The 24560-nt window shown below is 37.7% G+C and overlaps 1 protein-coding gene across 1 annotated transcript; it reads left to right on the top strand.

Annotated features, from left to right (window-relative positions):
- The first annotated feature begins 5600 nt into the window (after positions 1-5600).
- On the top strand, positions 5601-14253 carry LOC110705369 (LRR receptor-like serine/threonine-protein kinase ERECTA). The gene is made up of 27 exons (XM_021883217.1): positions 5601-6350; positions 6926-7064; positions 7313-7384; positions 7472-7543; positions 7675-7746; positions 7831-7902; positions 8002-8073; positions 8211-8282; positions 8383-8454; positions 8544-8612; positions 8700-8771; positions 8883-8954; positions 9037-9108; positions 9228-9299; positions 9382-9453; positions 9541-9612; positions 9719-9790; positions 9876-9947; positions 10032-10103; positions 10191-10262; positions 10343-10411; positions 10559-10630; positions 10776-10849; positions 11420-11548; positions 11756-12109; positions 12558-12928; positions 13619-14253. Exons 1-27 carry the CDS (start codon positions 6239-6241, stop codon positions 13985-13987), a joined length of 2982 nt encoding a protein of 993 aa, XP_021738909.1. The 5' UTR covers positions 5601-6238; the 3' UTR covers positions 13988-14253.
- The last annotated feature ends 10307 nt before the right edge of the window (positions 14254-24560 follow it).

The raw sequence follows: 24560 nt of genomic DNA, 5'->3' as shown, positions 1-24560 counted from the left end.
CATAGCCACATGCCCACATGGGTGTAACACAAAATACTCCATAATCAAATAATACCTATTCTAATGATAAATATTTGATCGCGAAATTTTTTGTCCGGTATTTATAATCCGTAAAAATGTAATTTGATTAGGACGAGTAAGCCACATGGGTGTAACACAAAATACTCCGTAATCAAATAATACCTATTCTAATGATAAATATTTGATCACGAAAATTTTTGTCCAGTATTTATAATCCGTAAAAATGTAATTTGATTAGGACGAGTAAGAAATACTTCGTATTTATGTACAAAATATATATATATATATATATATATATATATGTTTTTTTTTTTACATGCACAAACATAATTAATCGTAGTTATTGGTACAAATTGACCCATAAGCCTATAAATTCAAGAGAGGTACAAGTACTCATGGACTCGTGGTAAAAAATGGGCAAAAGTATAACTACCAAACTAATGCTACAAACCATAAATGTAAAAATGATGAGAAAATTGTCCACACTCTACTACGTACTACCCCTAGTCCCCTACCCAAACCTCATACTAAATCAATTATTTCAATTTTACCAATCTCCATAAAGTTATTCATTAAAACAGCAAATTATTTATTTTTCAAAATCAATACGGAGTAGTTTATTTTTCTAAAATAATTAATTTTATTTACAAAAAGGCAAAAATCAATGAATGTCCGGAGACATTGGATAATATTACAGTAATAAAAGTAAAAATATTAAATTAAAATGAACATAAATTACATTGATCAACACATAATATTAACATGCATTCCTATATTAATATGGAGCACTCCTTTCATTTCGTATTAATCGCAACATTTTCCTTTTTCATTCGTTTCATATACGAAGTATTAATTTCAACTCTTTTATATTTACAAAGGACCTATCATTATCTGTAATTTATATATTCCACTAATTCACCTTCCACAAAATATTTTAATATTTCTCTTTTCTACTAATCCTATTTATATTACTTTTTTTTTATTTTTTATCTCCTACTAACAATACTTTATACGGAGTACGAGTATTACAAATAATTCTCTTTTTGCCCTATCGTATAATGATAGAGTATAAAACATATTTATGAGCCTTGTGACACAATGGTTACGATTCGAGTATAAAACATATTTATGCCCTATCGTATAATAATAGGAGTTAAACCTGGGGACGGGCCGGGTTGGCCCGCGTGCCGCCCGGCACGGCCCGCCGTTCGGCGCAGCCCGGCACGACCCGAATTCAAGCACGGCACGGCACGAAGTTCAACTCCCGTGCCACGGGTCGTGCCACGGACAGGGTTGAGAATTCCCAGGCACGGCCCGACACGAGCACGGGCATGGCCCGCCGTGCTGGCCCGCAGGCACGGCCCGCGGGCCAACGGTAATGTTACCGTTTATTCTAGCTCCTTAATAAGCCAAAAAAACGGCTAAAAAACGGCTAGTTTTTTGCCAATTTGCTCCCCAAAAATTCTATAAATACTCACCTCCATTTCATTCCCAAATCACAAAATCACAATCTCTTCTTCTTATCTCTTATATTCTCTAAATCTCTAATAATCCTTATTTTCTTAAATTCTCTAATTATTCTCTTAAATTCTCTAATTATTTTCCTAATATCGGAAAAAATTAAAAAGTTCGTAATCGTAATTAGTGGAGCGTTGAAGCACGGTTGTAAGATCTAAACTAATCTTAAATTTATTATTGTTTTATTGTTATTATTAGAATAATCTTGTTTAATTATTATTGTTGTTAATTGTTATTGTTGTTGTTATAATTGTTGTTATTAATTATTATTATTGTTACAATTGTTGTTATTATTTATTTTTGTTGTTATTGTTATTGTTATAGTTGTTGTTATTAATTAATATTATTGATATTTTTATTGTTAAAATTGTTGTTATTAATTATTATTATTATAGTTAACCACTTTTTATTAAAAAATTAATTGTTAATTATGGCATCGAACAACCCATCATCTAGGTCTAGGGGGAAAGGCCGACTTATCCGTAGTAGTAGTTCTAGGGAACCACCAAATACAACGAGCCCCCAAATTACGAGTCAAACCAATGACCCCATTTACTTCCCCCCGGGCTATGAGCCATATAATACGTCGGGATTTCCAACACCACCACTAAACCAATTTCCACTACCACCATACCAATTTCCACCTAATTATATCGGTGATCAACAAAACTATTGTTCTAGCCAAGGTAGCCAAGAAAGTACCCGAATTCCCTCCGGTTCTACCCCTTCTACTGCCACTCCCACTAGTCTCACTACTAACCATCACACACATCATGAATGGTTAACCGAAACTGAGATGCTACTTTTGAAAAACCGAAGGAGTGAGGTATGGCGTTATTTTGTCCTAAGTAAAGATGGTGAACAATGGGCAAAATGTAAAACATGTAATAGTGTATTCACGACAGTTACCAAAAACGGGACGGGACACTTATCTAGACACATGAAAGCTTGTGCAAAACCAGCTAGTGATCCAACCCAGCCCAAAATTTCTCAATTCCATCCATACGGCTTTACATACAACTATGAGAGGGATAGGGATGAACTAGGAAAAATGATAGTACACGTCGAACAACCTTTTCTTTTCTCGGAAAGTGACGCATTCAACACCTACATTAACAAAGCACTACAACCCCAACATAAAAGAATCTCTAGGAAAACCGTTCGTTCCGCCGCAATGAAAAATTTCCTAGAGTACAATGTCCGGTTACAAGCCGAATTGAGTAACCTTAACTGTAGAGTATCTTTAACAGCCGATTCTTGGGATAGTGGTTATAAATATCACTATTTATGTGTGACTTGCCATTGGGTAGATGATCAATGGATGTTACAAAAAAGAATAATACATTTCAAAATGCTGGAATACCCACACACCGGCATTAACATTGCTCACCATTTAATGCAAGCAATAGACGAATACAACCTTCGAGATAAAATGATGTCTATGACTTTTGATAATGCAACCTCTATGACATACACAACTAATCTTATCAAACAAAACTTAACCGATGTACTATTAGACGGTGAAGCTCTTCATACTAGATGTGTTTGCCATGTACTTAACTTATGTGTACAAGATGGAGTTCGGGCAATTGGCCCATACTACAGCAAAATCAGAGATGCTATTATGTCTATTAATAGCTCTAACATGAGATACCAAGAATGGAAGAGTTTTCTAAAACAACAAAAGATAAGGGTAATAAAAATTAGAACCGATTGCCCAACTAGGTGGAATTCCACCTATGACATGTTAACAAAGGCAATTGAGTACAAGGGCCCGTTAACATTATTTTACAACCAAAAATTTCCACAAAATGCTTTGTATGATGATGATTGGAATAACTGTGAAAGATATATGCAATTTTTACAGTTATTATATAACATGACGTATTGTTTTTCTACTGTTTACAATCCTTGTGCTCAAAACTTTCTTTCTAATGCATGCTTACTCGCCCAACTTTTCGCTGATCATCGCTATCAAAGTGATTATGATCAGTATCTTCCAGCAATGGAAAAAAAGTGGCGTAAATATTATAGTGAGATTCCTTTGATTTATATTTTTGCTTCCATATTAGATCCTAGGCAAAAGTATGAAAACACATTTATTTTAGTTGACATTTACTTTCAATGCATGTTTCTTGACGATGATGTAGAAAACTATAAGACTAATGTGAAGGATCAGTTTTTTGCTTTATATAGAGTCTATGAAGCCAAATATGGCACCGTTCCTCGCTCAGGGCCTTCCCAACCATCCAAAAACGTAAGTAAGAAGGCCAAACATTTATTTTCACAAGCTACTAACTTGATTTCAAGGTTTTCAGGTGATTCATCAATCAGGAGAACGCAAAGCGACGTCTCGGAGTTGCAGATGTACCTGAGTTACGACTTCACCAAAGGCATGGACGGCGATGAGATAAACAGCCTCGACCTCCTTGCATGGTGGAAACAACAAAGCTCGAAGCATCCAACTTTGGCGGCAATGGCACGAGACATTCTTGCTATCCAAGTTTCCTCCGTCGCCTCCGAACGAGCTTTCAGCGCATCCGGAAGGGTTTTAGACGATAGAAGAACAAGTCTAAAACCCGAAACACTAGAAATGTGCGTGTGTTTCAAAGATTGGTTGGATGCGGAAAATCGCTCACAAGACCGTTCATACGACCACAACGACAACGAAGAAGGAACCTCCGCTTCCGGTTCGGGTTCGGCTAGTTCCCAATCTATGCAACTAGCCGATGACCTTGAAGGCGAAGGCGAAGACGAAGACGAAGACGAGCAAGAAGAAGGAGAAGAAGAATAGACAATTATTGTATATTGTACGATTTTAAAAATATCAATTTTATCATTTTCCAATTTTTGTTTAATACCATCATTGTATGATTTTTATCATTGTTATCATTGTACAATTTTCTCAACTCAAGTAATAATAATATAAAGTACGCATTATTCACATCCAAAGTCCAATTTGCCTTTTTTCCCCGTTTTGTTACAATTTGTAAATTCATATTAAAATAAAATAAAATTATACCAATTACTAATAAATCATAAACATTAAATTTTAAAGTAATAGTATAAAGTAAATATATAAATATAAATATTGAATATACAAATTATAAAACATAAATATTCAACTTATAATTATAAAATTCATAACTTAATAACTTATAACTTATAACTTAAGTTATAAACTTATAAGTTATAACCTTATAAAACTTATAATTATAATTTTATAACTTATATAAATTATAAACTTATTAATTTATAATGTTGTCATATATTAATAATAAAAAAAAAAATTATTTGAAAATGCACCAGCCCGCAGGCCGGCACGTGGCCGGCGCGGCACCAGCCCGCCAGGCACGAGGGCCGTGCCGTGCCGTGGGCTGGCCTGTGAAAATGGCCGGCACGGCACGACACGAAATCCTGGGCCCGCCGGCACGACCGGCACGACACGAACCAGCCCGTGGCCCGCGGCGGCACGGCCCGGCACGGTGCCCAGGATTATAAATCATTACTCTTACTCCGTATTTAATTACTCCCTTCGTCCCAAAAAGAACGACCCATTTGGATTGATTACGCGGGTATTAAGGAAGTTAAGTAAAAAGAAGTAAAAGTATATTGGAAAGATAAATTTACATGGAGTTTGTAAAAAAATAGAGAGAGAAAGTAATAAAATAACATGGAAAATCAAATTTTTATATGGGGAAACTAATTTTGCACAAATATTGTTGCAAATTGGTGATGTTTTAATGCAAATGGGTCATTCTTTTTGGGACAAAGTTTTGGCCAAATGAGTCGTTTTTTTTTGGGACGGTGCCCAGGTCAGTACTCATTTAACGTCCCATAACCGTTGATTAGGTAAGAATTTTACGGAGTATTGCTTAGTAAAAAAAAAAAAAAAAAAAAAATGGGAAGTAGGATCGCTGTCAAGTCGAAAAAGTAGTAATAAGGGTGGCGTCTGCAGATGCTCAGACTCCTCTCTCTCTCTCCTCCCCAAAAAAAACAGAGCAAGAAAGCGACTTCTCTCTCTTTCTCTCTCCTCTCAAAATTCAATAAAAAAATTGATTATAAAAAATTACCCAGAAAAAATAAATTTATTTATTGCTATTTTTACTAGCTGAGCTCCCCTATATACTACAAATTTAATACAATTGTCTGAGTTAGAGGAGAGAGAAAATTTGTAAAAAGCAGAGTACTAGCTAGCTGTGTTGTGTGATAATAACCCAGAAATTTTGCAGAGCTGAAAAACTAGTCTTTTTCTTCTTTTTAATTATACAGTGACTACTTCCTTTTATCATAATTTTCTCTTTCTATCCCTACAAAATTTAATTGGGAACTGGGTAGATTTGAAGAGGAGGAAATGCAATGTACATTGTGTTTAAATGGGGATTTTTGTTTGTTGTTTTATGAGAGAGAATTTCCCAATTGATTATATTGGCAACTTCTTCGTGATTCTTCTTCTTCTTAACTCTGTTTTCACTCTTTCTCTCTCTCAAAGTAGAAAAACCCAGTTGATAAACTGTTGATTCAAATTCATTTTTCCCAGAGTTCTGTTGTTTTTTTAGTGGGTATTTTAAAAAAAGCTCAAAAAATGGTGGGATTTTTTCTGGGTAGAAATGGTTGATTGAGCTTGACAAAACCCAGAAAATTGTGGAATTTTTAGTGGGTTTTTTTTAAAGTAATTTTGCGAAAAAAAAAGTGAAAAATGGAGGTGGGATTTTTCTGTGGGTTCCAACAATGGCGGCATTGTCTTCCAGCTTGGGTTTTTCTAACTTCTCTTCTACTCTGTTGTTTGGGTTCTGTGAATTCTGACGATGGTATGTTCTATTAATCTTCATCTTCTTCTCTCTCTTCTCTGAAATCATTTTTTAATGTTTTTGTCTTTTGTCTAAACATAGTTAATTTACCTACTTTATGTGTGATTAATATAATAATGTCATTTTTTTTTGTCTTTAATCATCGGTTTGTCCTTAATCATCTTTTTAATTAATCGTATGACCCGTACCCAAGACCTAGGATCGAATCCCGTCTATGATACTACCTTTGCGGCTCTATCCGCTTACTTTTTTTTAAATAAATTGACTTTTGATGAATTTGTATTTTATAAGAGGGGTATAATTGTCGTTGATATAGGTAACAACAATTTGAGCCGTTATTTTAATTTTTTAAGAGAAGGATGTACTTATGTTTAGTCTTATCATTTGAGAGTGATTTTTAACTCTATCTTTGCTTTTTAGATTTGTCAAAGTTTTTTTGTTATTTTTGCTATTTGTTTCCCTTTTTATTTGGGTAGGTGGGATGCCTTTTTCTGTCTAATCATTTTATTTTAGTGCAATGAATTTATTTCTTTAATTAAGTTGTTAACTTGTTTTTGCTTTTGGGATTAATAAAGGTGCAACACTGTTGGAGATTAAGAAGTCAATTAGGGATGTAGATAATGTTTTATATGACTGGTCAGATTCACCATCATCAGATTACTGTGTATGGAGAGGGGTCACCTGTGACAATGCCACCTTCAACATCGTCGCCTTGTGAGTCGTCTAACTGTATCTTCTTCCCCGTTTGGCTCGGCCGGAATTAGTAGTCACATCGATAGTGTAATTTGAGCTAGTAATGTGACGACTAATGGAGACATGATATTTATGCTTCTTGTTCTTATCTTATTAAGTTAGTCATGCCAAGTCATTATCATTATATTTGGTTGTTTTGCATGCTGGGTTTGTTTGTTGTGTAAAGTTTATAATGTTTGTCTGCCTTTTGGGTGGTGGTATCTATCTAGGAATATTTCAGGGCTAAATCTTGATGGAGAGATTTCACCGGCTATTGGAGATCTTAAAAGCTTGCTATCAATGTACATTGTACCACCTTTTGCTATACTTTTCCATTTTTCCTTACCTTGTATTATTGAGTGCTGACATATGCGATGGATTTTGAACAGTGATCTTAGTCGAAACAGGCTATCAGGACAAATACCCGATGAGATCGGTGATTGCTCTTCATTGACATACTTGTATGTTTGATTTATTAAATTAAATAAGTATTGCGCGTTGTTTTCATTATTTGGACCCTCGGAGGCTAGCTCTTCCAACTGTCTTATGTGCTAAAGTTATCATGACTAATTTGATGAAAATCTGATCTTAGGGACTTGTCATTCAATGAGCTTTATGGAGATATACCATTTTCATTATCAAAGTTGAAGCAATTGGAAGAATTGTAAGGGATTTTCTGAAGAATTGGTGCTTTGTTATTTTTTTGATGCATAAACTTCTCTTATTTTACATGTCTATTGTCTTCCAGGATTTTGAAGAATAATCAATTGACAGGCCCAATCCCATCCACCCTCTCGCAGATTCCAAATTTGAAACTCTTGTAAAGCTCTTAACTTGTCTTTTGAGTTGCAATTGTGTGCTTATCTGCACATAGTTGTTCATAATATGACTAAGCTTTTGATTCACCGGTTTTCTACAGAGACCTGGCCCAGAACTCTTTGACAGGGGAAATTCCCAGGCTTATATATTGGAATGAGGTTTTGCAATATCTGTAAGTATACCAGCTTTTTGTCAAAGCTACTTTAGAGCAAGTTTATGGCTACTTGTATGGCTGTATTGTCTATTTTAAAGATTTGATTATCAACAAATTATTTCTACTTAATGAAATATTTATTCAATGATATTTAGTGGGCTTCGAGGCAACAATCTGGGCGGATCACTCTCACCTGATATGTGCCAGCTAACTGGGTTGTGGTACTTGTAAGTCATCTACTTCGTATAATGTTGGCTTTATATGGAGTTTAAGCACTTTTGTCACATATTTGTGTTTTAATATCATGATTTCTTCTAAATCTTGCAGTGATGTTAGAAACAACAGTTTGACAGGAACTATCCCCCAGAGTATAGGCAATTGTACTGCCTTCCAAGTATTGTATGTCACTAACCTTCACTTAAGATATCTTATGTTTACTTGCTCTGCGGCTCAATCACTGAAAGGAGTTTATCTTAATTATACTGTAGGGACCTGTCATACAATCAGCTTACTGGGGAGATTCCATTCAACATAGGGTTTTTGCAAGTTGCAACTTTGTATGAAGATGCAATCTCAGCTCTTTAATTGATTAAATTGAGGTTTTTATTAACATAAGTTCTAACCAAATCGCACTTTTTGGATAGGTCTTTGCAAGGAAATCTACTTTCGGGGGAAATTCCTTCTGTTATTGGCTTGATGCAGGCACTTGCAGTGTTGTAAGTCTTCCTTTAAGTGAATCCAGCGCTCTATATGGATATATGGAGTACCTTTTACATGGTTGTTACTATTCACTCTTATCATTCTAATTGGCTGATTTTTCCCCCCAGAGATTTAAGCTTCAATCATTTGACTGGGACAATCCCTCCAATATTGGGAAATCTGAGCTATACTGAGAAACTGTTAGTACCCACTCAATTCCTGGCTATTTAATGTTTGTCAATCTGCATTATGGGATGTTTGAGTAAATTTTGTATTTTGCAGATATTTGCATAGTAACAAGTTAACTGGTTCAATACCTGCGGAGCTAGGAAATATGACTAAACTTCATTACTTGTATGTGTTCATGAACTCAACAATTGCCAGATTTCTATGTCACAATTTCCTGGATTCTAGCTGTATTTTATATGTTCCAACTCATTACTAATATTGTCATTTCTCCTTGAACCTGATAGAGAACTAAATGATAACAAGCTCTCTGGACACATTCCTCCAGAGTTGGGGAAGCTTACAGACTTGTTTGACCTGTAAGTAGTAATCATACTAATTTCTGCTGAGGGAAGGTTGCTCACATCACTTTCAAGTGTCTTACACAGTGTTTATTTATAGGAATATTGCCAACAACAAACTCGAAGGACCCATTCCTGGCAACCTTAGTTCTTGTGCTAATCTCAATAGCCTGTGAGTTACATTCAATATGTTGGTCCCTGCAACTATTTAATGTCTTGTAATATCTATAGGTAACTTTTATCTTTTTTTATGTGACAGTAATCTGCATGGCAACAAGCTAAATGGAACAATCCCAGCTGCCTTCCAAAGGCTGGAGAGTATGACATACTTGTGAGTGTTTAATCTATTTGATTCTGTGAGAATTTAGTGAGTAGAATTATTTAATCTAGTAATAGTTTTCAAGTTCTAACCCTAACTTGGCGGAGACAATCTTTAGGAACCTTTCATCCAACAAGTTAAAAGGACCCATTCCACTTGAGATCTCTAAAATGGGGAATCTTGATACGCTGTGAGTTTTTATGTGCAGTCTCACTTTTTGAAATATCTTGTTTTCTGTAGATGATGATACTTATGTACACTTTGATCATGTTCAGGGACCTTTCTGACAACATAATCAGTGGATCCATTCCGTCACCTCTTGGGGACTTGGAGCATCTTCTTAAGTTGTATGTTTCGCCATGTGGTGATACTAATCCTTTCAATGTCTAAAAAGTTCATTAATGTTGCTCATTTTGTTCTTTGTATTGTAGGAACTTGAGCAGAAACCATATAGGTGGATTTATACCAGCTGAGTTTGGAAATCTCAGGAGTATTGTGGACATGTGAGTTCATACCTCCTATCTGCAGTCTGTTTTACTCTTTTTAGATTAGTTGTTTCCCCTGACCTGAAATGTTCCCGTGCGTTTCAGAGATCTTTCTAGTAACCATATTGCTGGTACCATCCCACAAGAGTTGGGTCAGCTGCAGAATTTGTTCTCACTGTAAGTTTTGGCTGATGATAACTCTAATTCTATGCTCTTGCTATTTTCTCCTGACATATTTTATGACAAAATAATGGCAGGAGTTTGGAATATAACAATTTGTCTGGAGATGTGATGTCACTGATGAATTGTCTCAGCCTTGCCACTTTGTATGTTCTTTACCAAGATTTTTACTTTTTAAGTCTTCTTATTATGCCCCACCCCATCTTCCTCGATAAATATTGGCATCTCTATTCAAATTTGCCTTATTTGTTGACTTGTTGTGTCAGCTAATCAATTTATGTGTTTTATTGCAGAAATGTGTCGTACAATGACTTAGTCGGTGACATTCCTACAAGTAACAATTTTTCAAGATTCTCACCAAATAGGTAAAAGCTTTTGCCCTGTAGGCTTGTATATGTATCAGTTTATGTAAATCAATTTTTTTGTGCTGGGGTTTTCTTTTGAATTTTACAAAATTTCTTCTGCTCTTTTCATGTTCTATCTTTTAACTTTCTTGCCATTGTTACACAGCTTCATCGGAAACCCTAATCTATGTGGATACTGGCGTGGTTCAGGTTGTCATGATCCCCCTACTGCTAGCAAAGGTAAATGCTTCAACTTCAAAGCGTGTGAGCTGGAGAGATGTATTAGGTAGTCACTACTCATGGTTTGCATATTGTATATTGTGTTATTTAAATATTTTTGTAGCTCTTCACCATAAGATCTGTATGGAAACCCTCTTGTTTAGCAATATTTAAAGCTTTTATAAATCCTTTCACATTAAAGTCTGTGTCAGGGTGTAATTCAATGTAGAATTTGACGAGTTTCCAATTCAACCCTTACCTTCTCTTCTCCGTATTGCCTTCTCTAAGTTGAATACGTGACAAGAAAAATAAAACTCCATTTATGTGGTACACTTACAAAGGGCGATATCTGTGAACAAAAGGGATTTTCTATATGATCCACTTATTGAAACTGTGCGGTTCCAAGTGTTATTGTAATCTGTATATCATTCCATATTTCATTTTACTTATGGTTGATTTCTTATTCTCATAGTAACCCGTGTACTATTTCTTGTGAGCATTTGTTTTTTCTTTCAATGAGTTGCTGTTGTGTTTACCCTGAAGGGTACTTTGAGTTGTGTTGTTTATTCTATTCTTTTGGTGTTTTTGCAGTTTCTATACCAAAGGCAGCCATATTGGGGATTGCTTTGGGCGCACTTGTGATTCTTTTAATGATTCTAGTTGCAGCTTGCCGTCCTCAAAAACCGGCTCCATTTTTTGATGGTTCGATGGAGAAACCAGGTTACTTTCAATACTGCTCCACGAGTTTAACGTAGCCATATTCCTTAACTACAGCTCAATTCTTGTTTTCTGGGTTTGGGTTCAGAGGGAATTCTTTAAAAAGGGGTGCACTGTAGCATTGATTAATTAAGGTTCAATATTCGATTGCCATGTTGCTTGTTCTCTCATACTTAAGCTGTTTAACGCAAGATTACTGCCTAATTTCAGCTGTGGTCAGTTATTCTTCACCAAAGCTAGTGATCCTTCACATGAACATGGCACTTCATGTATATGATGACATCATGAGGATGACAGAGAACCTGAGTGAAAAATACATCATTGGCTATGGAGCCTCCAGTACTGTGTACAAGTGTGTGCTGAAGAACTGCAAACCCGTGGCTATCAAAAAGCTTTACTCCCACTACCCTCAATCTTTAAAAGAATTTGAGACAGAGCTTGAGACAGTTGGGAGTATAAAGCATCGGAACCTGGTTAGCTTGCAGGGATACTCCCTTTCCCCATCTGGAAACCTACTTTTCTACGATTACATGGATAATGGGAGTCTCTGGGACCTTCTTCATGGTAACTTTTTGTCATTTTTCCTCCTGTGCAAGTCTTTGTATCTGTTAAGGCTTATTCATGTCTAGGATCCTCCCCTCACTTGGTCAGTTAGACCCCCTAGTTTCCTTGTCACATTTGCTTTTATTAGTTTCAAATAATGTCGCTCAAATTTAAGCTTATGATGACTAGCATCAACTTGATGTCTGGCCGCCTCAAAAAAAATTTATAGTACTTTCACTTAAAGTGTGTTATTATTACTAATACTACTACGTGACTAAAGGGTGACATTAGAATTTTGAGAAAAATGATGGCACTTTCATCAGTCATTGTGCGGCTAGTTTCTTCCTTTCATTTTCATTGTAATTCCTGTTGATACTTGAATTATGGAGTGATTTGATCGACCATGTTGCACTCAATATTGTTGGACTAGGTTTTGATTTTTCTATTCTTTGGTTTACCTTTTTCCTAGGGCACGCAAAGAAGAAAAAGCTGGACTGGGATACTCGTCTTAGAATAGCATTGGGAGCTGCTCAGGGGCTTGCATACCTTCATCATGACTGCAGCCCACGTATAATCCATAGGGATGTGAAGTCATCTAACATCTTACTTGACAAGGACTTAGAACCACATCTCACCGACTTTGGTATTGCCAAGAGTGTATGCGCCTCAAAGTCCCACACATCAACCTATGTGATGGGCACGATTGGATACATAGACCCTGAGTATGCTCGCACTTCACGGCTCACGGAGAAGTCTGATGTTTACAGCTATGGGATTGTTCTGCTTGAGTTGCTGACTGGAAGAAAAGCTGTGGACAATGAATCAAATCTGCATCACCTGGTCAGTTTAGCGTCTATCTTTAATCTCCTCTATGTTTAATGTTCCATTGTCCTTTATAATCACGCGTGTATGCATATTGAATGAGATGAAAAGGACTTTTATTCCTTGAATCACAATTCACATCTTGCCTTACTCTTTCCTTTGCTCACATTAGTATCCTCCCGGCCTTAAGAACAATTTCATTACCATATCAGCCTCATCTTTTAAATTAACCCACACTGCTTTTGGTCATGCATCTGCTAGTTCCCGTGATTAGTAACTAAAGCGACCTAGGGGAATATGAGTCAAAGAATTTTAGTACAAGCAATCTTTGGGATTGACCAATTGTCAACTGTCATCTCACAATTAGATAAAAAAGACTACGAGTATCTTTTATATGCTCTTAATTTTGTACTTTTATATACTTGTAAAGTTGCATTGTCCAACAAAGAAGTTTGCGTAGGGGTAGATAGCTTTAATCACCTTGAATAAAAATTCTATACACCCACTTTCTTCGACTCCTTCCTCGTCTATTTGAATGTGATGCTTGTTAGATTGTAAAATTTTGTTTCAAACTAAAAGTTTATTGATGTGAAAATGATTCTTGGCTTGTTGTTTCATGGTAGTACTCCCAAGTGTCTTTAAGTTAATTTCTTTCTGCTTCATCTATTGTTGCATAACCTCTAACAATTTTACACCAAAAATTTGTAGATCTTATCCAAGGCAGCAAATAATGCAGTCATGGAAACTGTTGATCCAGAGATCACAGCCACATGCAAAGATGTTGGAGTTGTTAAGAAGGTTTTCCAACTCGCGCTCCTCTGCACCAAGAAACAGCCCGGTGATCGCCCCACAATGCATGAAGTAACCCGTGTGCTCACAAGCTTCGTTCCAGAAACGCCAGTCAAACAAGCAGCACTTAACCCATTACCTCCTCTCCCACCATCGCAGATGCCCTTGTACATGAACGAGTATGCTAACCTCAAAGCTCCGCACATGGTCAACTGCCCTACAATGAGCACCTCAGATGCCCAACTTTTCCTCAAATTTGGCGAAGTAATCTCCCAGAACAGTGATTAAATATATATTAGTACTAATATTAAAACTAGACCAGAAAAAAAACAACGAAATGTGTATATTTTGGTACCAATTATTGCAAGCTAGGAATTATCAAGAGATTTAGTAGTACTTTGTAGGAGAAATATCAGATATCTTAAATTTTCACCATGTGGTGTAAAAAACTGTAAAAAAAGGAAACATTTAGAGATACCATACCAACTGATGGTAGTTTTTGTAGTACTCCCTAGTTTGAAATTGAATATATGTGGGGTCTCTATTCTGCTAAATTCAAGCTTTTCTTGTGATCATATAAAGTATTTTCTGACATTTGATTCAGTATATTATTGTACATTATGAAGTGCAGTGCAGCAATAATGCACTGTGGAGCCCCAATCTGTAAGTACTTCACTGGTAAATTTTGTTATGTTACATGAAAATAAAATGCAAACTGCCATCTTGTTACCTCCAAGATACCGCCTTAGTATGAGTCATGAGTTGTTTGTTATTTTCTGGCAGTAAACAGTAGATAGTCATGTTATTCAGAGAAAATGCCATTTTTTTTACTAATGATCTGGTATCTTAAATGCTTTCATCACTTTGACCATATATGAATGTTGAATGTACTCCGTAAAATTTTAAAGGTTTGGATTGCAAGCTGTAAATTGTGTAAAATGGTGGGTTTTCGAGTTTTTGGTATAAACGATGAGTTTAGATAAGCCTTAGCTTCTATGGCAAACTACTTGGGGTTTGTTGCTGCTAATAAAGCTCAGCGTGGTGACACTTCTATGGGCTGCTCTTCCTACCTTTTCATGGGATTGCCAGGTGGGAAAAGAAAGGTTGAAGAGGCGGCCTCTGCTTCTTCTTCTTGCAAATCAAAAAAAAAATCAGATCATGGGTTTGCATCAAAGGCCTTTAGTCTTGGTACAAGTGCATCTTCTGCTCACTTGTCTAATGTTTTCTTGGACAACTTTGGTAAGGTAGCTGGCCCTTCACAGCTCCCCAAGGTCTTATGAAGATTACATCTTGGAATTGCCGGGGTCTAAACGACCTAACTTCGCCTAAGCTTCCTTATGTGTATTGGTTGTTGCACTCTTTTGCTCGTACTTTTTTGTTTTTGTGTGAAACTAAAGTCTCAGTTTCCGTTGTGAATAGCTTCCTTAGTTTTACTAGTCCGACGTCGGTCTTTGGGGTTGATTCTGTAGGTACTAGCAGGGGTTTAGTAGTTTTTGGTTATGGTTCGGAGGATGTTTCTTGTGTTTTTTGTTGTTTAAGCGTTGTACTATGTAATGTAAAGCTTACTAATGGAAATAGTAAATGTGTGATGTTTGTTTATGGTTCTCCTGTTCTGGAAGATAGACCCCAAGTTTGGGGTTTGATTTTGGATTTACTTGCTATTGCTCCTAATTGCTTGATTATTGGAGATATTAATCAAATTGAGCATCACTCTGATAGGTTGGGTGGGTCTTCTGTCATTAAGGGTTGGGATTCCTTTATTGACTTTAAAATTCAGTCTAGTTTACTTGCTACTCCCTTCAAAGGTCCCCCCTATACGTGGACAAATAATAGGGATGACGATCAACTCATTTTACAACGTTTGGATCAGGCCTATATGACCTCTGATTGGTTTCATAATTATCCTGATAGTCGCGTTCTTAATCAACCGATTCTAATCTCTGACCATGCAGCTATTTGTTTTGATGACTCCCATCAGTTCCAGAGCCACTCAAACCGTCCTTATCAATTGGATAATTGGTGTCTCAACTTTAAGGAAATTCATAACTTTGTTCTCTCTACTTGGCAACGACAATTCTCCGGCTCACCTATGTTCATTCTCTCAAAGAATCTGGAACATGTAAAAGCATTAATCAGGGTATGGTGTCTCAATAATAAGAAATTTTGGGGTATTGACTAGAAAAAATTCTCCAACGATCTTTCCATTGAGGGTGAAACTCTCCAGTCGGTTTCTGATGCCTCGCTCTATCTGACTAATATAGGTTCGTCAAAGGACAATATCTTGGTGCAACTACAGTATTGGAGACAACGTTGTAAGAAAAACTGAATACTGAAGGGCGATTGCCAGAAAAAAAAAATGAGATTACCACGTTGTTAGATGATCTGGGAGAGCTCCAACATGGGCAAACAGATGTTCAGCGAGTTGTTGTGGAGTCTCTGAAAAAAACGTTCAAGACTGATAGTTTGCCTCCCTATGATCCCGAAATTGATATCGTCCTTCGCGAATCAGATCTTCCTCGTTTTAATTCCTCTCAACTCGCTAATTTGGAACGGCCTTTCTCTGCTTTTGAGATCTGAACTGCAATGTTTTCTTTAGGGAACTCTAAGTCTCCGGGTCCGGACGGAGTCACAGTCGAGTTCTTTAAAACTCACTGGGATGTAGTGGTGATTCGGTTATTTCAGGCATTCTAAGTTTTTTCCAAACAGGATACCTACTGAAAGAGTGGAATCAATCTCCTTGTTATGATTCCAAATATTGGTACCCCAACAGAGATGGGACATTTGCGTCCGATTAGCCTTTGCAACACAGTGTACAAATGCGCTTCTAAGTGCTTGGTGGCCAGGCTTCGCCAGTATCTTCCTCTTCTCATCTCAGATTCTTAGCACGCCTTTGTACAAGGACGTGTTATGACAGATAATATTTTGTCGAGTCATGAATTAATGGAGAAAATCAATTGTTCTAAGTCTGGCACTAATTAGCTTGCCTCAATCAAAATCGATATGAGCAAAGCTTATGATAGAGTTCACTGGAGTTTTCTCTTGCAGGTCTTAAAGGCCTATGGGTTTCCGGCACGTTAGCTTCAAATGATCCAGCAATGCCTTGCCATGGTTTCTTACAAATCCTTGATCAATGGCACAACCTCAGAGCCTTTTAAACTACAATGTGGTCTTCGTCAAGGTGATCCCATTTCTCCTTATCTTTTTCTTTTCTACATGGATATTTTCTCTTGTTTGTTGCACCAAGGTCAGGATATGAAGCTTTTTCAAGTTATTAAGCTATCTAGATCGAGCCCTACCATCTCGCATTTATTCTTTGCGGATGACGCGCTCATCTTTTTCCGGGCAACGTCTACTTCATGTACTAATATCATGCAGATCATCCAACGGTTTACGAAGATTTCAGGAGAAGAGCTAAACTTGTCAAAGTCATTGATTAAGTTTCGCCCGAATATCAGTTCCTCCTCTCAAGCAGGTTTCAAATCGATATTCCGAATGAAGCTTGTTCAGGTGTTTGATCATCATCTGGAAGCTCTTATTGACTTTGTGGGAAAAAATAAGGACCACTTCCAGTTCATAATCAACAAAATCGTTGGAAGGATTAATTGTTTAAATACTATCCGGATGTCACAATCGCAAAAGTTAATTTTTATCAACTCTATCCTTGTAGCAATGGCCTCCCATGTTCTCGCTTGCTATGAGTTACCTGTCTCGGTTACTGGGAAAATTGATTCCTTGCTCATGCGGTTCTTCTGGGCACATTCAGACACTAAGGGTATGCACTGGGTTAATAAGGATACTATGCATCTTCCTCATGGCTTGGGTGGCCTGGGCATTCGATGTCTGTCTTCCTTAAACAATGCATTGCTTATGAAACAGGTTTGGAGACTTTTTTCTAACCCATAGTTGCTAGTTTCCAAAGTTTTCGGAGCGCGTACCACCTTCCTGTCCAACAATCCTCACAATAGTCGTACCTTTTCTGGTTGTCTTTCGTATGGCCTACGGGGGTTACCTAAGGCGGACACTCTTTTGCAATAGGGGTGCAATTGGAAGATTGGTAATGGCCTCTCCACCCTGGCTGGTTCGACCAGGTGGGCCAATGGTTGTGTTCCAAAGTTCAAACCCGGAATTCCTTTGTCAAGTTCTGCTGCGCAAATGGTTAGTTTTTTTATTCATCCTCACACAAGGTTGTGGTATACAACTAAGGCAGTTGACTGGTTTGTTCCTTCGTCGGACTCCACAATCCTTGCAATGGAGGTTCCTGATACGACTCAGGAAGACTTCCGGTTCTGGGCGAGCACCCCATCTAGATCATACTCGGTGAAAACAGGTTATGCAATGCTTCAACAACAACTTTCTCCTGTTGCCACACCTTCTAGTACTGATTCCTTCTGGAAAGTTCTTTGGTCTCTCCAAATACAACCTAAATGGAAGTTGTTTTTATGGAAACTGCTACACCGGGCTCTTGCAGTGAAGGTTCAGCTCCATCACAGGGGTGTTCCGATTCAAGATGTGTTCTGTGACCTCTGTCGTTCAGGATCAGAGGACATACAACATCTTTTCAGAATGTGCACTACTGCACGATTAGTTTGGAGGGGTGGATGCCTTGGCATCCGCTCATAATTTAATGGAGACCTTTCTCTCTCAGATTGGATCCTAGACTATATCCGACTTTTTATTAGTCAGGATGGCCCATCTAGTAGTCGCTTAGGTACCTTTGTCGGTACGCTTTGGAGTTTGTGGCTATATCGAAATTCCAGAGTCTTTAAGGACTCGTCGGCATCACGCCCATTTGATTCACAGTTCGCCGCAATAATGGAATCACATTCAATTTTTGTAGCTTCGGATGCCTTTGCGAATTCCCCAAATGATGTCTGGAGTGCTGGTGATTCCCCTATTCCGCCTGGGTTTTTTGTAGCTCGACTTGGTCTAAATTCTCATGGGAGTGCTTTACTGTCTATGCAAATTGATGGGTCTTGGTTCAAAGATTCTCAACATACCGGGATGGGGTGGTGCTTGGATAATGATGACCCGGGGGATGATCGGATCATTGGTGGAAGTAACTTCGGGGCTGACTATTCAGCTTTACATGCGGAGGCACTGTCATGCTTGTATGGGTTACAGTGGGCTTTTGATAATGGCTTTCATTCTCTCATGGTGTTTACTGACTCCTGTAATATTGTTTCCCTCCTTCGAGGGGATGGCCAGGGTAACATAGATTACCTTTGGCTCATCCGCAAGATTCAGCATCTTGGCTCAACCTTTCAGGTCTGTAGTGTTCACAAGGCGGACTGTCAGCGCGTTCAAAGAGCTCATCTGATAGCTGGAGAAGCGGCGGTTAACTTTATTAACTTTAGTATTAATATGTAATTTGTTTGTTTCCGTTGTCAAAAAAATAAAAAATAAATGGATGAGTAGATGTTGATATATCCCAATACCCTTATGCGCTGATATGGAAGTCAACATAATCCCTCATTTTTATTTGTAGTCATATTTTGTTGAGTAGATACTCCCTTCGTTTTTATTCAAGTGTTTCATTTGACTAAGGGTCTGTTCTCATACGTTGAAATTCAATTCAGTTCAGTTCAGTTCAGATCAGTTCAGTTCAGTTCAGTTCAACTCCTAATTTCCTTCTCTTATAAAAAATTCATTTCAGTTCAGTTCAGTTCAGCTCAGCTCAGTTCAACTGAGTTCAGTCAATGAGAACATGCCAAGTACGTATGCTGATATAGAATTTTGACCATTAATATCTTTTATTGTCAATAAATATAATTTATAACAATTAAATAAGTAATAAACTATTCATTGAAACGATTCTAACAAGTAACCATAATGCTATATATTTTCACTAACATTAGTCAATTAGTTTTAAGATAGCAAATACAATCATTCATATATATGAGTTGCACACTAATTAATGATCATAATTAATTGAACATGATTTAATTGAATTCTGTAGACACCCATTTGTGTCTCCCCAAAACCAAACCCAGTGATGAGTACCTTTCACGTCGAATCATAATCGAATGAAGTGAAAGTGTGGAAGGTTTAGTGTTGCGGATAGTTTTTAATGTCTTTTCTCTTCTCTCTGTTTTTGAAAACTTATTTTAAGAAAATAGACAATCCAGTTTGGTTGGTCCATGATATGGGCCCAATAGTAGTGTAGTTGGATAAGGCTTGACAAGAGTTTTTCAACGATATATTATAAGCCCAATTCCGATGAATATTGAGGAAGTTATGGCTAATTTACTGAACTGGGCCCGGTTTGAGCCTTATATGCGGCCCAATGATCTAGGGGAGGGCCTAATATGATTTATCGTTCCTAATGCAATTAGGAATGGTTTTAGTCTTCTAGATTCCTCTAGAAGGTTCTTTTCATTCCTAATTCAATTAGCATTGATAAATTGACTTTTGTTGACTTTTCAGAGTTTTAATTAAAATCAAAAAACATTTTTGAGGAAAAGATATGATTTTATCCTCCTATACGGCAAAATTTATCTGATTTTAGAAAACGCGTCAAAAACAGAATTAGCGCCTAACGTCAGGCATTGGCGCCTGGCGCTAATTCTGGCGCCTGGCGCTAGCATTGGCGCCTGGCGCCAATAAGCCAGCGTTGGCGCCAACTCTGTTTTCTGTGCGCCAATGCTCTGTTTTGATATTTTATCTTTTTGGCTGATTTTCTCTATAAATAACGTATTAAAAACTCCGTTTTCGATAACCAGTTTTAACTAGTTTTCACCTACAACCAGTTTTCATTCATCGATTCTCTCATTCTCTTCTCATTCACCATCTTCCTCTTTCTCTCTTTTCTAAACTCACCTTTTACATACAAAATTCCGCATTCATTAGATCTAGAAACATCTAGCCATATTCGAAGTTGCCTTCGCCCTAGACGTGAAAGGTTTAATTTCTGAGGGTTTGGTCCCAAATCTCTCTTTCAATTATTTAGTTTAATTGTTTTGTTTATTATTTTCCTTGAAGTTACTAACGTGTGTATTTTGTTATTAGAAAGAGGTATGAGGCATCCAAGTAAGTACTTTAATGGTTTAATTGATATTATGATGTAGAAATCATGTTTAGATTGTTATTATGATTCCCAGTATCATGTTTAGGGTAAATTTAATATCAAATATGATTGTTACGATGCTTCTTATTCTCTTCCTAATATTCGTGATTGTTAGTATCATGTTAGGGTTAAAGCTTTGATTTTTATTGTTTAGTGACATGCTAGGGTTTGTTATTAATCTTGTTAGTATCATGCCTAGGATCTTGCTATTTTCATTATGCTTTAACATGAATATTATGATTGTTATAATTATTGTTATGATGATTATTTTTATGATTGATGATTATTTATAATTATTGTGAACATGATTATTTTAATTATAATTTGTTATAATAATTGTGATGATTTATTTATTATGTTGCTTGATATTTATTGTTATTGCTCACGGCTTTTATGCATGTTTAAAGGGAATTTGTACTTGTAATCACGCTTAATAAGATAATTAATAATCTATTTTATATTTAATTTTATTATAATTCAAATGATCGCCAATAATAGATTTATTTGTGCATTAAATTCAACCAACATAGATTAAATAGGTTTAGGGTTAATCCTATTGATTGTATGTTAGTCAGAAAGCGCACATGAATACGATCAGAATAAAGTATGAGGCCTATTATTAGGGCAGGTTCAATCTCTTTTAGGTTGGATTTGTACCTTCATCCCCGAATCCTTGTTTGGTTCAAGACCTTATGGAGTTGACGATCTCTTGGATCGTTAAGGGGTGTAACCTTCACCCTGTGAACGGTTTACAAGTTCCTAAAACTTGTTGGCGACTCTTTTGCTTTATCTTCTTCCCTTTTGGACGCCACCGTACTTTAGTGTATGATCACAGCGGGGTTCAAGCTAGGGGATTAACGCTTGAAATTATTCCCTACAAATTCATTCCCACCCCAAAAAATACTCCAATCAAACATGATCTTAGGCCTTGTTCTGGTTTACTGAACTGAGCTGAATCGTCAAATATATGAATCTATTTATGTACTTTGGGCTCTTACACATGAATCTCTCTTCTTCTTCTTTTTTTTTAAGCTAATTGCACAAGATTTTTGTAAGTGTAAAAGTAAAACACCGGTGTCAAAATTGTAATGCTCGAAATACCCCTTTATCGAAATAATTTTAAGAAAAATGGAATCTAAAAATCAAACCTTTGGCCGGTCTGACAATAAAAATTCAACCTTCCGTTAATCTCAAAAAAATCCAACCTTTGCACCCCACCTTCTTTGACAGGTCCATTTGACCTTTAACTTGTTAAACCGGTTAAAAAGTGTATTTTTTTTTTAATTTCCTTCTCACTCCTCTTCTTTCTCTCTCCTCTCTACACCACCACCACTTCTGCCACCACCTTAGCACCACGAAACCACCCAACACCACCACCACCACCTATCACCACCAGCCTATCACTACCACCACCTATCACCACCACCATCTAGCACCACGAAACCACCCAACATTACCACCTAGTACCACGACACCACCCACCACCCACCACTACAACCCACAACCCCAACTCAAATTAAACCCAGAACCCCAAAATCCACAACCCAAACTCAAACCCACAACCCAAAACCCAAAACCCACAACCCCGAACTCAAACCCAGAACCCAGAACCCCGAAATCGAACCCACAACCTCCAAACGGGTCAGGGGTATTAGAAAACCGGGGTCGAGTTTAGGGTGGGGAGGGGTGGAAACGGGTCAGAGGTTGTCGGTATGTGGTCGGCGGGCGGGTGGGGACGTTCGGGGAGGGGTCGGGCTGGTTTGGGAGGGTCGAATAGGGTGTTTGGTGTGGTGGTAAGGGTTTAGATTGTAGGGGGTTTTGGTGGTTGGGGAGGTTGCGGCAAGGGGTGGGGGTGGGGGGAGATCGCCAGAATCCAGCGACCCCGATGGTGGGGCTGGTTGGGGTGGGGGGAAATTGCCGGGGAGTGGGGGAGGTGGATGGGGTGGTGCGGGGGCTGGGGGAGGTGGCTGGTGGTTTTTTTTTTAATGATTAAAAAAACTATTGACCAATTAACGATTGACACGTGCCACATAACTTACAAAAAACGGTCATCAAAAGGTAATGGATCTGTTGGAGAAGGTTGGGGGGCAAAGGTTGGATATTTCTGATATTACTAAAAGGTTGGATTTTTATTGTCAGACCGGCCAAAGGTTGGATTTTTAGATTCCATTTTTTCTTATTTTAATACTTTTTGGGTAGTTGAGAAGGTTTGGGCTAGGACTCTACTACTAGTCTACTGCGTTAAGGTTCAGTAAGAGCCCAAAGTAAATAAAAGTGAGTAGAGTTAATGGATTCACACCAAAAAAATGGAATTTGTTATTATGATAATCAAGCTGAATGATAATCAAGTGGCTAATGATTTGGAGTTTCTAAAGTAACCTTTTTGATCTCATGTGAGGAGCAAAACCCAATACCATATTTGGATGTTTAAGGAGATGATTAGATGAAGAAGTCTCTTAATTATTGTTTAATAATTAATTAATTGATTAATTATGGACTGTTCTATGTTCATTGTCGGCTGCCCCTTGCATGGATTTACTGTATTTTTTTTTTCATTTTTTTCTTGTTTTCGTTTTTGCATTTTTTTTTGGGAATCAAGGAAACAAAACATAGTTAAGTACATTGTTCGGGTCTAAGTTTTTTATTTTTTCACCTTTTGGGACCTAAGTTTTTTTGTTCACCTTTTGGGACCTAGAGTTAAGAATCCGGTAACTTAACTCACCTGAGTAAAAACTTAGTCCCTTAACATTAAATATTGTCCAAAAAACATAATCCCTTGATAAAAACATAATCCCTTCATAAATTCTGTCAAAGCAAAAAAAAAAAGGGAATTTTGACTTTTACCACCTTCAAATAACCACTTAATTGAATTTACCACCTCCAAAAAAAAAAAGATTTACTTTACCACCTCATAAAAAAATTAAACATCAGTTTTACCACCAATCACCTCCAACTAATGGATTCCGTCCATAAATCCGTTAGTGGGGCCTACCTTGCACACGTGTCACCATATTATTGGGTAAGCTTTAGAAAAAAAATTAAAAAAAAACAAAAAAAAAATTAAAAAACCTCATCCATCAATTGGTGGCTGCTGCCACCGTCGAGACCCCACCACCGGACCGACTACGACCAGCCCCACCACCTGACCGCTACGACCAGCCCCCCCACCTAGCCGCTACCAGCCCCCACCACCTAACCGTTACGACCAACGACCCCACCACCTAATAACTACCACCGCACCGCACAACCACAACCACCGCACCGCACCACACAACCACCACACCGATTTCGACCCCCTTTCCACCAATTTCCGACCTCAAAACCCTAGTCACCACCTAATCACTACGACCAACGACCCCACCACCAACTTCCGACCCCTCCCTTGCCCCCACACGAAATTCCGACCACACGAAATTCCGACCAACGACCCCACTAATCCACAACCACCGCATCGCACCGCACAGCCACAGCCCCCACACCGGATTTCGACCCCCTTTTCACCAACTTCCGACCTCAAAACCCTAGCCACCAAATTCCGACCAACCATATATCCCCCCTAATTCCGACAACTCTTAAAACCCTAGCCACCACCAAATTCCGCACTCCTAAAACCCTAACCACCACCTAATTCCGATCACCTCCCTAGGTTACACTAAATTCCGACCCCTCCCTTGCCCCCACACGAAATTCCGACCAACCATGGTGTGTTAATTTTGTTGCCGGCTGGGTTGATATGGAAATCGGGGAAGATGAAGAAGAACCGTCAAAAGGTGGGCCCTACTAACGGATTCATGGACG

Source organism: Chenopodium quinoa, unplaced genomic scaffold (genome assembly GCF_001683475.1).
Source record: "Chenopodium quinoa cultivar QQ74 unplaced genomic scaffold, ASM168347v1, whole genome shotgun sequence".
Classification (NCBI taxonomy): Eukaryota; Viridiplantae; Streptophyta; class Magnoliopsida; order Caryophyllales; family Amaranthaceae; genus Chenopodium; species Chenopodium quinoa.
Note: the sequence above shows the minus strand (reverse complement) of the source record. Positions and strands in the feature narration are given on the sequence as shown.